At 49.2% G+C, this 16,038-nt stretch overlaps 1 protein-coding gene across 4 annotated transcripts in view; it reads right to left on the bottom strand.

Annotated features, from left to right (window-relative positions):
- The window catches only part of LOC119976159 (E3 ubiquitin-protein ligase TRIM39-like), a 154,318-nt gene that overhangs the window by 74,848 nt on the left and 63,432 nt on the right, over positions 1–16,038 (bottom strand). For all 4 annotated transcript variants that reach the window (XM_038816378.1, XM_038816380.1, XM_038816381.1 and 1 more), the window contains 4 exons: positions 5,583–5,609; positions 5,400–5,423; positions 4,370–4,396; positions 4,189–4,215 (listed from right to left, as the gene is read on the bottom strand). In XM_038816378.1, the coding sequence (XP_038672306.1) occupies positions 4,189–4,215; positions 4,370–4,396; positions 5,400–5,423; positions 5,583–5,609 (105 nt within the window). The remainder of the gene's footprint in view (positions 1–4,188; positions 4,216–4,369; positions 4,397–5,399; positions 5,424–5,582; positions 5,610–16,038) is intronic.

Raw genomic sequence — 16,038 nt, 5'->3', positions numbered from 1 at the left:
CCGTTCGTAAAAACGGCCGTAAAGTCCCGATCTGGGGAACCATGGCACCGATTGGCACGGCAGTACCACGGCCGTGCCAAGGGTGCCATGGGCCCGCGATCGGTGGGCACCGGTCGCGGGCAGTGGGTACTTACCCCGCGCACTCTTTATCCTTCCGCCGCCCCGCTGTATCCAGTAGCGGGGCGGCTGAGGGGCATACCGGCCCGCGCATGTGCGGGTTTCATGCAAATGCGTGATGACGTCATCCGCGCATGCGCGGGTTGGAGTCTTCCAATCCGCGCATGCGCGGCTGACGTCATGTGACGCGTCAGCCGTCGCAAACTCTGGCAAGCAGGCTTAACGAATTTCGTTAAGCCCGCGATGCCGGAGTTCATGGCCGCGGCATGCTAGCCCCGACCGGGGACCAGAATCGGTTCCCGGTCGGGGGGGCGGAGGCTGGCGTCAAACCCACGCTGTTCGCTGGATTACTAGGGCTGGTTTCTGCAATTTTAAGGCTATGTCCGGAGCAAGTCTAGTTTTGCGATGAAGAAGTCGGCGGCGCCCCCGCACCAATGCTCTGGGGCTGGATTCTCTGCTGGCAGGATTCTCTGTTGAACTGGCAGTGCAACCTCGCCCTGGCGGCTTGGGTCTGCTAACAATGAGAAACGGGGGTCAGGATTCTCTGAGCCTCCGCGCCGAAATCGCGCTTGGTGTGGGGCAGAGAATGGGGCATCAGACCCGCGGTCGGTCGAGGCGGCGCCGGGCGGAGTCCATTGAAAGAGGCTTCCGTGGCGATTCTCAGCTGGCACCTGGCCGAGCTCCCGCCGGCAGGTTCACTCATGGTTCCACCTGGCAGGCAATAGGATTGGCGGCCGCCCCCGGGGCAGGGTGATCCGTTGCAGGGGGGGGCCTCCAGGACGGCCAGGCTTGCGATCGGGTGCTACAATCTGGGGGGGCTATATTTTTGGAAATGGCCAGCTGTGTGCATCCGCCATGTTTGTGTGGGGTCGCCGCCAGAGGCGGCCACTGCACCTATGTGCAGACCCATGCCTGGAAGTGCAGGGCCCTGTATCCGCATCCGGAGTTGCGTGGAGTACTCGGGCCCTGCAAGCTCCCTTCAAAATGGTGAATCACTCTAGACTTTCTCCAGTGAAGTCCAGAGTAATCTGCGCCCGTTTTCTCGCAGGCGTGGGGACATAACCCCATTTTCAGAGAATTCCACCCCCCCCCCCCCCCCCCCCCCATTGACTGACTAGCAGGACGGAGAATCCCGAACCAGTTATTTTTAAACTCCACAACATGTGCGTTTTTTCTCCTTAAAGTCCGATTGACTATCATGGCTTCCAGTGAGGCTGTGAATGAACAGGGTGCATGTATGTGTGCGTCTGCATGTATGTATGTGTGCGGACATGCATTGTGAATCTGTGAGTGCATCTGCCCGAATGTGTATATGTGTGTGTGTGGTTGGGGGTGCGTGGGTGGGGAATGGAGTTTGAATTGCTGTTTCATATATTGAGGTTCTCCATTCCTGACGCCAGACAGTCTGGCCGCGATTCTCCGCTCCCCACGCCGGGTGGGAGAATCGCACGTGGACCCCCGACTAATTTCACGGCCCCCTGGCGCCCCCCGCGATTCTCCCAACCCCCGCTCGGAAAAATCGGCGTTCGCCATTTTTTACAGCGACCGGTGATTCTCCGACCCAGATGGGCCGAGCGGCCTGCCGTTTGCGATCATTTCACAATGACAGCAACCACACCTGATCGCTGCCATCGGGAAATCGTCGTGAGATGCCCGTTTTGGGGGTTGGAGGGGTCCTGGTGGGGAATGAGCACCACGACTGCTCGGGAGGGGACAGGCCCGCGATCGGTGCCCACCGATCATCGGGCTGCCGTCTCAATCGGATGCACTATTTATTCTCCGCCGCCCGCAAGATCAAGGCGGCTGTGGGGAAAGACGGCCACCGCGCATGCGCGGGTTCGAGCTGTCAGCCGTCATGACGTCAGCCGCGCATGCGCGGTTGGAGCCAGCCAACCTGCACATGCGCTGCTGACGTCACATAGGCGCCGCCGTCGCGTCACTCTCGGCATGCCGCCCGGCAGCCGAGAGTAACGGAGCGCCGCTCCTAGCCCCGGGAGGGGAGAATAGGGGGTGAGGAGCCTCCGAGGCCGTCGTGAAACTCGGCCGAGTTCTCGACGGCCCTCCCGATTTTTCCCGGGAGCGGAGAATTCCGCCCTGCTTTCCAGTCCCGGGTTTCTTTGGACTGGGGTGCTGAAATTAATAGTGGATTTCGAACCCGAAGGAAAAACTAAGGCATGGACAAAGGTGGATTGGTAATTTGTGAGGAAACGCTCCTTTGCCTCACAGACGTGGTCTAAGGTACGTCCACTTAATATTTTTGCTAGAAGCTATAGTAGCTTTCCTAGATTCCACTGCTGAACGTGTGATGTAGATAGAACATAGAACATAGAACAGTACAGCACAGAACAGGCCCTTCGGCTCTCGATGTTGTGCCGAGCAATGATCACCCTACTTAAACCCACGTAACCCGTATACCCGTAACCCAACAATCCCCCCATTAACCTTTCACCATGGGCAATTTTAGCATGGCCAATCCACCTAACCCGCACATCTTTGGACTGTGGGAGGAAACCGGAGCACCCGGAGGAAACCCACGCACACACGAGGAGGACGTGCAGACTCCACACAGACAGTGACCCAGCCAGGAATCGAACCTGGGACCCTGGAGCTGTGAAGCATTGATGCTAACCACCATGCTACCGTGAGGCCCCTTTAAATTAAAGGGATGTGCTGGCGCAGTGGTATTGCCAAAACACTTGGGGCAGGATTCTCTGATTGCCGAAACCAAAATCACATTGGGTGATTCGGTGGAGAATGATTTTTGATGCCGAGATCGAGGGCAGCGTCTGTTTTCGCACACCGCCCCCTCAAAATGGCGTAATTGGTCAGTACATCACAAGCCCTTGGGACAGCCTCAGGACTTCACCTGAAGGTCCTCCTTGATGCTCAACCCCCGCTGACTACCGGACGGCGTGGATCACTTATGGTCTGAGGTTTTTCCAACCTCGCATGGCGGCTGCGCACAGTGCCCAACGCCATAGTTGGGAGGTGGGGGGGGGGGGGGGGGGGGGGGCGAGGGGGCCGTTCCACTGGCCTGACGGTGGGGACTTCAGGGAGGGCTGGAGGAATGGCGGGGCTGGTGTGTGGTGAGGTGGTTAGAAGGGGGCACTTTTCTGGCTGGCTCGGTCCATGTTGTATGTCATAACTATTGCAGGTTGCTGGCGTGCGCAAACGGGGCCACGGAAATGGCAATTCTTCGGCCATTTCAATTGGGAACGCCGGGTGTTTTACATGGCATGGTTGCTAGCTGCCACTGGTCAGGAGCTGGATTCTCCGCTTCCCCGCGCCCTGCTCTCGGCGGCGCGCCGTTCGCTGGCGGCGGCATTCCCATTGGCCCGAATTTTCCGGTAATTTACGATTCTTCTTTCCCGCCGGCAGAGCACCCCCCATCCTCCGGTTTCTCAGCCGCACCGGGCTGCTCCAATGGAATGACGTGCCGCCAAGATACACATAGCTGGGGAGGGGGCGGGGGTGGGCAGACAGAGAGGATCCAGCACATTGAAACCACCACACACGCCGGACAACCGGGTGCGAGTGTGAGCTGCTAAGGATAAGTCAATCCTTGAGAAACTGGTGGTGAGCTGCGGTTAGAATTGGTAAACATTTGGCATCGTGGTAAGTTTCATGGATCCGCAACTTCCGCACTGGACCAATCTTCGGATTGCCACTCTCGCCAGTTTTACCTGCCCTGGCGTTCCTCAGCTCCATGTCTCACCCAACCTGCAGACTCAGGCTAAGAGTAGTGAAGCTTGTCACTGGCAGGGTCGGTATGGAGTAACTGGGCAGTAGCGTGCCTTAAAGTGCACCTAGATGGGACAATTTAGAGTTTTAGAGTTTATGGAATGGGGGTTGGACCCGGGGGAGTTGGCGGTCGGACCTCAACCACGGGGAGGGGGGAGGCGAGTCGGATTTGCGGGGGTGGGGGTCGGACCGCAGGGGTGGGGGGCTCAGTCCGGGAGGGGGTGTTGAGACTGGTTAGGGCCTGGCGGGAGTGTTGAGTCCGATTGAGTGGACTTAATTCACATAACTATCATCTTATCAAACCCAACTCGCTAGGTCTTTGTTACTAACGTGTAAACGTGTAAAGTTCTTGAAGCTCTGAAACAATAAAAAAAAACTAAACATTACAAATTGTAATTTAAACAACTGCAACAGGTCGGATATTTTTCGTGGAAAATATATCAAACTCAACGTATAGGAAAATAGCACGTTTGGATATTCCAGAAAATTGGGCAAAAGCACAGCATTTTACCTTTTGTCAACGCAGTCATCCGATTATCTGGGGGAAAAAAGTTATAAGTGCACGTCCAAAATAATTTATGATGATACAATAGTCGCTACTTCTTGTTCAATCTAACGAAAAGACTGGAAAAGTTAACGTAAAGAAAATCAAAACTGCTTAAAATATATTATGTAGTTTTACCCCATAAATATTGCGGGCGTGATTCTCCACACCCGGGAGAAATCGTGAGGCTGGCATAAAAAACAGGCGGGTTTGACGCCAGCCTCCGCCCCCCCCCCCCCCCACCGGGAACCGATTCTGGTCCCCGGTCGGGGCTAGCATCCCGCGGCCGTGAACTCCGGCATCGCGGGCTGAACGGATTTCGTTAAGCCCGCTAGCCAGAGTTTGCGACGGCTGATGCGTCACATGACGGCCTTGGAATTCGGCCCATCGGCCAGCTGAGAATCGCTGCTTGCCGTAAAAAAACGGCTGGCAGCGATTCGTGTCGGGAGGCGGGCGTGGGGGGGAGAATAGCGGGAGGGCGTCAGACCAGCGTGGCCGTAAAAATTTACGACGCCCGCTATTCTCCGCACCGTCGTGAGTGCGGAGAATTGCGCCCTGCGTTTTTCAGAATTTGCAGATGATGGACGTTTGTGCTGGAAGTAGTATTATCAAATCAGGTATCCCTGGCGGTTTCAGCACTTCGCTTTTTACCTTCAAATGTCCCGCACCGTTAATAATGTTTTACATTTCCAATGCATTTACATTAACTAAACTTTTTAAAGAAACGGGAAAAGCTGCGCAAAAGCGATGTTCTTTCAACTCGCAGCAGTCTAAATGAGATTATTCATTACCTCCTGCAAACTTCAGGGGCATGTGGAATATTAGCCTCTCACAGCCCCATAAATGGGTAAAACCGGAATTTTGAAAAATCAGTGTTATTAATTAGTGTCGCTGTGATGGAACCCCAAACACCACTTCTTGTCAAACAATGAATTTCAAAGGGTAGCCCCCAACTGATTTCCAGAGTAACATTTCCAGCCAATTGCTGTAAAATTACCTTCGCGTTTACATTTTTCTAGTTCTAAAGAAGATAACAAGCACATGTGTTTAAAGAATCATAATGGAACCAATAGTCCGATTCTCATCTTAAAATAAGGCATATATGTGTCAGATCCAAGAGCAGACATTCATTGCTGTATTAAATAGATCAACATCAATGCTTAAAGTCCTTATGTGTTACCTTGTTCTTTCTGAAATAACATTCCATCTGTCAACAAAAAAAATTGGCTCAAATATCTCATTGGGAAATTACCCGCCCGCAGCAATCATACAACCTAACGCCCTCATGACAGTGTTAGATCATGTAAAATAACTGTTTTCAATTCCAGAAATCATTTTGAAAATTATTATTATCTCCACTAAAAATATGCATTTTTGAGAGGCATGGTGATGCAGTGGTTCGCACTGCTGCCTCAGGGCGCTGAAGACCCGGGTTCGATCCCGGCCGCGGGTCACTATCAGTGTGGAGTTTGCACATTCTCCCTGTGTTTGCGTGGGTCTCACCCCCACAACCCAAAAAGATGTGTAGGTTTGGTGGATTGGTCACACTAAATTACCCCTTAATTGGAAATAAATGAATTGGGTACTTTAAATATATATATATATATATATATATATATACATTTATGCAATCAGACATGGTCAGCGTTATTTCTGTTCAGGATAAGCTTTTAATAATTTTTTAAATCATGTTTTCATTTTATTGAAACTTTCATATTTTTCCTTTCTATGAATTCATGCAAAATCTTTCCCTGCAAATTATAGAAAGCATTTTTTCTGTTCCTGTACTAAGTTTCAGTTCATGTTTTCCTAACTTCCAATAAGAATCCTTGACCATTACAAACTTTGCAATGGTGAGCCGTTGGACGTCATAAATATCCGCCATGTAAATTGAATTGTTGGATTGGTCAATGACCAGAGCATCCTTCCTCAGATGAGGACACCAAAACTGCACACAATACTCTAGGTGTAGCCTCACCAATGCCCAATACAATTGCAATACAATATCCCTATTCCTGTACTTCCAATCCGCTCGCTATGAAGTCCAAAATTCCATTTGCCTTCTATGTGGCCTGCTGTATCTGCATTCTTACGTTTAGTGACTGATGCATGGGAACACGGAGGTTTTGTTAAATTTAACGTAAGATACACAACATCTGGATGGGATGTGAGGGGGAACCTCTTTTACTCAGAGTGTGGTGGGAGTTTGGAACTCGCTGCCTGAAAGTGTGGTGGAGGCAGTGACCCTCATAACATTTAAGAAGTGCAGAGATGTGCTCTTGCGAGTCCAGGGCATACAAGGCTGTGGACCAAGTGCTGGAAAATGGAATTAGAATAAATTAGTTGGTTGTTTTTGCTCAGTGCAGACATGATGGGCCGAAGGGCCTTTTCTGTGCTGTGGGACTCTATAACTATATTAAATATTTCTTTCTGATATTTAGCTGCATACGTTTAGATGCCATATCTCGTGTATGATAATTGGTAACCAGGCAAATGACTGAGACTAACATTAAATAAGACATTTTTAGCATATCATGTGGAGTGCTGCAAGTATCAAGATGTTTCGATTTATTCATAATTTCTTCCCTCTTTAGATGCTTGTATATTTCTATTTTGAAAACCAAAATTGAATCCGCGCCCATAACACCCTCAGGAGTTTAATTCAAGATCCCAACTAATCTACCACAAAATTAGTTCTTCCTCAAGTCACTATTGATCCTTTTGCCATTTTGGTCTCCTTTGCTTCTCAACCTTCCGCCAAAGTTAACATTTTCTCTCTCCCTCCTCCTTCTCATTAACTAATAATTTTGAACAGCTCTATTCCTCTCAACCTAAGAAGATTCCAACTTCTCCAATTAATTCATGAAACTGATGATCTTCATCCATGTAATTCTTGTCATATTTCCAAAACGCTGTCTAAAACATCCACTTCCCTCCTGACGCATTGAGACGAGGATTGAACATAAAACTCTACTTGCGGCTGAACCAGTAAGTGATGGGCAACAAAATGGTAGATTAGGTACTTAGAAACATACACAGAAAATAAAGCAGCAGGAGACCATTCGACTTTTTATGCTTGCTCCGCCATTCATACTGATCATGACTGATCATCGTGTTGAATATCCTGATCCCACTTTCCCTGCCTTGAGCCCTTGAGCCCCAAGAGTTGGATCTAATTTCTTCTTACAATTTCACACCATTTTGGCTTCAACAACCTTCTGATAGTGAATTCCACCAATTCACCATTCTCTGGGTGAAGAACTTTCTCCACACATCAGTCCAAAACGGTTTACCCCTTAACCTCAAACTGTGGCTCTTCGTTTTAGACTCCCCACCATCTGAAACATACTTTCTGAATCCACTCTGTCCGGGCCAGGATCGAACCCGGGTCCGAAGTGCCATGAGGCAGTAGTGCTCACCACGATGCCACAATGGCACCTAATTTCTAATTCTGTGAGATCGCCTCTCCCTCTTCTAAACTCCAGTGAATATAATCCGAACCAATTTAGTCTCTCCTCACATAACTGTCCCGCCATCCCATGAATCAGCCGGGTAAACCTTCGCTGCACTCCATAGCAAGAGCATCCTTCCTCAGATGAGGACACCAAAACTGCACACAATACTCCAGGTGTAGCCTCACCAATGCCCTATACAATTGCAATAAACTATCCCTATTCCTGTACTCAAATCCTCTCGCTATCAAGGCCAAAATTCCATTTGCCTTCTTTGCTGCCTGCTGTACCTGCACTCTTACTTTCAGTGACTGATGCATGGGAACACTAAGGTTTAGTTAAGTGTCCACATCTCTCAATTTACACCCATTAAATTAATAAACTGCCTTGCTATTTGACGTATGGAGGAGAGGCAACTGATGTGGAGAAAGCCTCAATGTGAATTTCCGATGACGGGGATGTGCTAAGTAGTCGTACATTAGGTAGCTCTCCTCCATAAGACAACAAAATAGGCACTTTTGACCGAATTTAGCCCACAGCACGGGACTAACACATCTCCTCACTCTCGATGATAACATTAATGATGAAAATGCCAAGAGGCCGCAGCTCAAGAGGCCTCAGAGACACCAGGAATTGCAGTAGGGACAGGAATGGCAAACCTGATGCTGCTCGCTTTGTTTGGCCCTTGTTACACTAACCAATCACTATTTGTCGATGTACTTTGTCGATTATTCTTTTTGTCTACTGTGTATGTACTGTGTACGTTCTCTTGGCTGCATAAAAATACTTTCAATGTACGTCAGTACATGTCACAATAAATCAATCAATCAGCGGACCCACAACTCAAGGGGTACCCGGCCAACCCCAAGAGCGGGAGACCAGCAGCCCAAAAAGTGAGTTCCCCCTGCCCTGGCCAGGCAATTAATGGAAGATGCTCCACACAAGGAAACTGAAATGATGAGGGCTAACATCGGGATAAAGGCAGTAGTCAAGGTTGCAGTGGTGGAGGTGCTAGCCACCACGCAGACAGCTCTCAGTGGCATGGGAAAGAGGCTGGAAGCCTAGCGGACCAGAATATGAGAGCTGGAAAAGGCATCGACGAATCGTCGCCCTGGAGAACAATATATAGAGGTTGGTAGCGATACAAGGCAGCCTGAAAGGGAAGGTCGAGGACCAGAAGAATCAGTCGAGCTCGCAGATCATCCGAATAGTGGGCCTACTGGAGGAAATTGAGGACTGGCACCCAACCAATTACGTGGCCCAAATGCTGGGCAACCTAGTGGGATGGAGAGCTTTCCTCAGCCACCGGAGGTCCACAAGGCCCACAGGTCACTCCGACCAAAGCCCAAGATGGGGGAACAGCCAACAGCAATAATAGCAAAGCTGCACAAGTACCAGGACCAGGAAAGGATCATTCCTGGTCTAAACAGGCAAAGGCATGCAACTGGGAGGGACATAAAGTCAGAGTCCAGCAAGACATTGGGGAGAACTTGGCAAAGCACAGGGTGGAAATGAACCATGCAAAGTTGGTCCTATATAAAAATAAACCCGGGAACGTGATATTAATCCCAGCCAGGCTCTGGGTAACTTATCAGGGCAAATAACATTATTTTACTGCTCCTGCTGAGGCAGACGAGTTTGTCTATATGAACGGCTTGGCAGACAGCAAGAGAGGCAACGATGACGATGACAGAGGAGGTGAAGGAAATCAAAGGACATTTTTGCGTGGGACTACATTGCCTAGCAATGAACAGTGTAATAAGCTGATAGGAGGAAGGGGAGGAATGCAGCAGAGCACAGGCAAGGGTGAGGAGATAGAAGGGACACCAGGGGCGGCATTCTCCCCTACCCGGCGTGATGGAGGGTCCCGGAGTAGGGGAGTGGCGCCAGCCACTCAGGGGTCGTGCCTCCCCAAAGGTGGGAATTCTCCCCACATTTGGGGGCCAGCCCCGCGCCAGAGCGGTTGGCACCAGAAGACTGGCGCAAAAAACCGGCGCCCCCGGCAGCGGGGCTGGCCGAAAGGCTTTCGCCGGTCCGCGCATGCACCGGCAGTGACGTCAGCGACAGCTGCCCGCTGACGTCAGTGCCGGCGCATGAACGATGTGGGGTTCTCTTCCACCTCCATCATGGCGGAGGCCGTGGTGAACGCGGAAGAAAATACAAGTACAGTCAGGGCACTGGCTGGAGTCTGAGCGGGGGCCCCCGATCGCGGGCCAGGCCACCGTGGGGGCACCCCCCCGGGGTTCGATCCCCCCCCCCCCGCCCTCCCAGGAACCCGGGGGCCTGCTCACGCAGCTCAGCCCGCCGTTCCAGAGGTGGTTTAAGCCTCGGCGGCGGGAGAGGCCTCCCAGCGGCAGGACTTTGGCCCATCCGGGCCGGAGAATCACTGCAGGGGCCTCTCCGATCGGAGTGGCGAGATTCCTGCCCCCACCACTTCCCGGGTGGCGGAGAATCTCTGCCACGGCTGGGGCGGGATTTTAGGCGCCCCCAGACGATTCTCTGACCCTGCTGGGGGTCGGAGAATTTCACCCCAGGTGAGCGAGCGTAAAACGGGATTAGATCGACTTGGAGGGGCCACCACACTAGCGGGAAAGCAGGAGGTATGAGTGAGGGGGAGGCATACCTCCCACCGGGAAGAGAGTATCTGGTGGGTGGGGGAGGGGGGGATGTGTCACAGAGGCACAGAGGGGGAAGACAAAAAAGGGGAGATAGGTGAAGTAGGGCAGCGAGAGGGTTAAGGGAGAATCAAAACATCGGGAGGAATAAAGCGACAATGGGGGAAGGGCTCTAGACTGGCTTCAGCATGTTAATCTCGGAAACCTGGAACAAGAATGCACCATAAGCAGCCACTTTGGAGGGTCCTTAAACAAAAGGACACCCTGGAGTGCAGAGGCTCACTCATATGGCATACACACAGTTGACGATCATGTTGGGTACCCCTTAGACAAAGGGAAACTCTGGAACGCAGGAGCTAGGCCTCATGGTGAGAATGGTGACACTGAGCAGCACAGTGCCGCAGTTGTACCACTGCAGTCTCATGGCACCCAGGTTCCAGGTACGTTCCCGGCTCTGCGTCACTGTCTGTGTGGAGTTTGCACATTCTCCCCATGTTTGCTTGGGCTTTGCCCCCACAACCCAAATATGTGCAAGGTAGGTGAATTGAACATGTTAAATTGCTCCTTATTTCGAAAAAAATGAATTGGGTACTCTAAATTTTAAAAAATATATTAAAAAATAAAATTAAATTTAAAAAAAGAGAATGGTGACACTGGCCATTTTGGCTAGCTCCCTAACAAAGCATAACCCCGGAATGAAAGGGTGCCTCCACAAGGTAAGTATGATTGATCCCACAGGAGTGGTCAGCACCAGGGGCACAAAATGCACCACGAAATAGAAAGGGCATGTCAGAAAGGCAAGGTCACAGTGATCATGGGGGACTTCAATATGCAGGTGGACTGGGTAAATATGTTGCCAGTGGACCCAAAGAAAGGGAATTCATTGAATGTTTACAGGATGGCTTTTTGGAACAGCTTGTGATGGAGCCCACGAGGGAACAGGCTATTCTGGACTTAGTGTTATGTAATGAGCCAGAATTGATAAAAGATCTTAAAGTAAGGGAACACTTAGGAAGCAGTGATCATAATATGGTAGCATTCAGTCTGCAATTTGAAAGAAAGAAGGTAGAATCAGATGTAAAGGTTTTACAGTTAAATAAAGGTAATTACAGGCGCATGAGGGAGGAACTGACGAAAATCGACTGGAAGCAGAGCCTAGTGGGAAAGACAGTAGAACAGCAATGGCAGGAGTTTCTGGGAGTAATTGAGGACACAGTGCAGAGGTTCATCCCAAAGAAAAGAAAGGTTATCAGAGGGAGGATTAGGCAGCCATGGCTGACAAAGGAAGTCAGGGAATGCATCAAGGCAAAAGAGAGCCTATAATGTGGCAAAGAGTAGTGGGAAGTCAGAAGATTGGGAAGGCTACAAAAACAAACAGAGGATAACAAAGAGAGAAATAAGGAAGGAGAGGATCAAATATGAAGGTAGGCTAGCCAGTAACATTAGGAATGATAGTAAAAGTTTCTTTAAATACATTAAAAACAAACGGGAGGCAAAAGTAGACATTGGGCCGCTCCAAAATGACGCTGGTAATCTAGTGATGGGAGACAAGGAAATAGCTGAGGAACTTAATAAGTACTTTGCGTCAGTCTTCACAGTAGAAGACATGAGTAATATCCCAACAATTCAGGAAAGTCAGGGGGCAGAGTTGAATATGGTTGCCATCACAAAGGAGAAGGTGCTAGAGAAACTAAAAGGTCTGAAAATTGATAAATCTCCGGGCCCAGATGGGCTACATCCTAGAGTTCTAAAGGAGATAGCTGAAGAAATAGTGGAGGCGTTAGTTATGATCTTTCAAAAGTCACTGGAATCAGGGAAAGTCCCAGAGGATTGGAAAATCGCTGTTGTAACCCCCCTTTTCAAGAAGGGAACAAGAAAAAAGATGGAAAATTATAGGCCAATTAGCCTAACCTCGGTTGTTGGCAAAATTCTAGAATCCATCGTTAAGGATGAGATTTCTAAATTCTTGGAAGTGCAGGGTCGGATTAGGACAAGTCAGCATGGATTTAGTAAGGGGAGGTCGTGCCTGACAAACCTGTTAGAGTTCTTTGAAGAGATAACAAATAGGTTAGACCAAGGAGAGCCAATGGATGTTATCTATCTTGACTTCCAAAAGGCCTTTGACAAGGTGCCTCACGGGAGACTGCTGAGTAAAATAAGGGCCCATGGTATTCGAGGCAAGGTACTAACATGGATTGACGATTGGCTGTCAGACGAAGGCAGAGAGTTGGGATAAAAGGTTCTTTTTCGGAATGGCAACCGGTGACAAGTGGTGTCCCGCAGGGTTCAGTGTTGGGGCCACAGCTGTTCTCTTTATATATTAACGATCTAGATGACGGGACTCGGGGCATTCTGGCCAAGTTTGCCGATGATACAAAGATAGGCGGAGGTGCAGGTAGTATTGAGGAGGTGGGGAGGCTGCAGAAAGATTTAGACAGTTTAGGAGAATGGTCCAAGAAGTGGCTGATGAAATTCAATGTGGGCAAGTGCGAGGTCTTGCACTTTGGAAAAAAGAATAGAGGCATGGACTATTTTCTAAACGGTGACAAAATTCATAATGCTAAAGTGGAAAGGGACTTGGGAGTCCTAGTCCAGGGTTCTCTAAAGGTAAACTTGCAGGTTGAGTCCGTAATTAAGAAAGCAAATGTAATGTTGTCATTTATCTCAAGAGGCTTGGAATATAAAAGCAGGGATGTACTTCTGAGGCTTTATAAAGCACTAGTTAGGCCCCATTTAGAATACTGTGAGCAATTTTGGGCCCCACACCTCAGGAAGGACATACTGGCACTGGAGCAGGTCTAGCGGAGATTCACACGGATGATCCCAGGAATGGTAGGCCTAACATACGATGAACGTCTGAGGATCGTGGGATTATATTCATTGGAGTTTAGGAGGTTGAGGGGAGATCTAATAGAAACTTACAAGATAATGAATGGCTTGGATAGGATGGACGTAGGGAAGTTGTTTCCATTAGCAGGGGAGACTAGGACGCGGGGGCACAGCCTTAGAATAAAGGGAGTTACTTTAGAACAGAGATGAGGAGAAATTTCTTCAGCCAGAGAGTGGTAGGTCTGTGGAATTCATTGCCACAGAGGGCAGTGGAGGCCGGGACATTGAGTGTCTTTAAGACAGAAATTGATAAATTCTTGATTTCTCGAGGAATTAAGGGCTATGGGGAGAGAGCGGGTAAATGGAGTTGAAATCAACCATGATTGAATGGTGGAGTGGACTCGATGGGCCGAATGGCCTTACTTCCGCTCCTATGTCTTATGGTCTTATGGTCTTATAGGAGGGTGGAGGTCCAAAAATGTCCCTTTGGATAGTCACTTGGAACGTTAAAGGCCTTACCGGCCCAGTGAAAAGATCCAGAGTCTTTGCCTACCTGAAAGATATGAAAGCTGACATAGTCTTCCTCCAAGAGATGGGAAGCAGTGACGCAGTGGTATTGTCACTGGATTGTAATCCAGAGACCCAGGATAATGGACTGGGAATGTGGGTTCAAATCCTGCAAGGGCATATGGTGGAATTTAAATTCAATAGATATCTGGAATTAAAAGTCGAATAATGATCATGAAACTATTGTTGATTGTCGCAAAACCCCATCTGGTTCACGAATGTCCTTTAGGGCCATCCTTACCTGGTCTGGCCTACATGTGACTCCAGACCCACAACAATGTGGTTGACTTGATGTGCAATCAATGCTGGCCCAACCAGCGACGTCCACATCCCATGAACGAATAAACATTGCTGAGGAAGAAGGACCAACTGTGGGCAAGGAGGGCCTGGGTTGGACAGACCAACTATTTCTGCTAAGGGACGAGGGCTCAGTGGGTAGCCACACTAAGTAAGAGTGTGGTGTTTACTGCAATGAGGACATTTACAGACCAAGTTGGTCAGCGGTGTCCTGGACAGGGTGCCGTTGCTCCTTGACAATGTGTACGCTCTCGACTGGAACAACATGGAATTTGTAAAGAGGGCCATGGCAATAGCACCCGATATAAATACACACCAACTGATCATGGGGGGAGTCTTTAATTGTGCACAGGGCCTACTGACAGACAGGTCGAAACCCAGCACAGGGATGGCTAAAGAACTGTAAAACTTTATGGAACAGATGGGGGCGGAGGACCCATGGTGGTTCATGCAATCAGGTGAGAAGGAATTCTAATTTTTATCATCAGTAAACAGAGTCTACATCTGCATCGACTGCATTATAGTGGGGAAATCGGCGATTTCAGAGATACTCAGAGAGCAATACTCCACAATTGTAATCTCAGACCACACTCACATTACATGCATGTGAGATTAGAGATAGGCCATGCCCAACAACCCACACGGAGGTTGGACATAACCCTCTTGGCTGACAAGGTCTTCTGCCAGAAAACATCACAGGCAAGTAGGTTACAAACAACCAAAACAGAATAGTCTCACCTTCCACATTCTGGGAGATACTGAACACTGTGATTAGGGGCGAGGTTATGGCCTATAAGGCTTGCAGCGATTGATAATTTTGCACAGGACTGTATCGGCTCGATATGAACAGATGAACCAGTTACAGAAAGGAGGTGGAGAGGACGACGAGATGGAGAGGATACCAACATAGCGGGCGATGGGCCACCACACTAGCAGAAAAGCTTATGGCACATTTGAGCGAGGAGGGGTGCTGCACATCTCCCACCAGAGGGAGATAATCTGGCAAGGGGGGAAGCAGAAGGGTAAACAGAAGGGGGGGTACCGAAGTAAGGGACATGGAGGTGTAAAGGGAGACAGCAAGAATGGGTAGAAACAAATCTGCAGGGGAAACAGAGGAAGGGCTCTGGACTTGCAGTCCCTTAAGAATTTGCATACCCCATTTCATTTCTGGGTGACTATCTTACATTGATTGCCTCTAGTTATGCTTCACACACAAGAGGAAACATTTTCTCTCTATCCATCCGTTCAAAACCTTTCACAATTTCATGCACTTCATTCAAGAATCTTGGCTGTCAATTATTTTATGATCTATACACCCATGTATTCTGTTATGCTGCTTGTAAATATATGCTCAGTATGTTTCTCAGGAATGTATAATATTAGACCACAAGCCCATAAGACAAAGGAGCGGTAGTAGGCCATTCGGCCCATTGAGTCTGCTCTGCTATTCAATCATGGTTAACATGTTCCTCATCCCAATTCTCCTGCCTTCTCTCCATAACCCCTGATCACTTGATGAATCAAGGATCGATCTATCTCTGTCTTAAATACACTTCCCAGCCTTCTGTGGCCGAGTTCCACAGATTCACCACCCTGTGGCTGAAGAAATTCCTCCATATCTCAGTTTTAAAGGATCAAACCTTCAGTGAGGCTGTGCCCTCGGGTTCTAGTTTTTTCCTACTACTGATAAATACTCTCCACGTCAACTCTATCCAGGTCTTTCAGTGTCCTGTAAGTTTCAATAAGATCCCCCCTCGTGCTTCTAAACTCCAATAGTCTCCAGAGTCTTCAATCGCTCCTCATATGGCAATCTCTTCATTCTAGAGTTCATTCTTATGAGTCTCCTCTGGGTCTTTTCCAACGTCAGCACATCCTT

The sequence above is a fragment of the Scyliorhinus canicula genome, chromosome 13 (genome assembly GCF_902713615.1).
Source record: "Scyliorhinus canicula chromosome 13, sScyCan1.1, whole genome shotgun sequence".
Lineage (NCBI taxonomy): Eukaryota > Metazoa > Chordata > Chondrichthyes > Carcharhiniformes > Scyliorhinidae > Scyliorhinus > Scyliorhinus canicula.
This window is presented reverse-complemented; position numbering and strand designations above follow the sequence as displayed.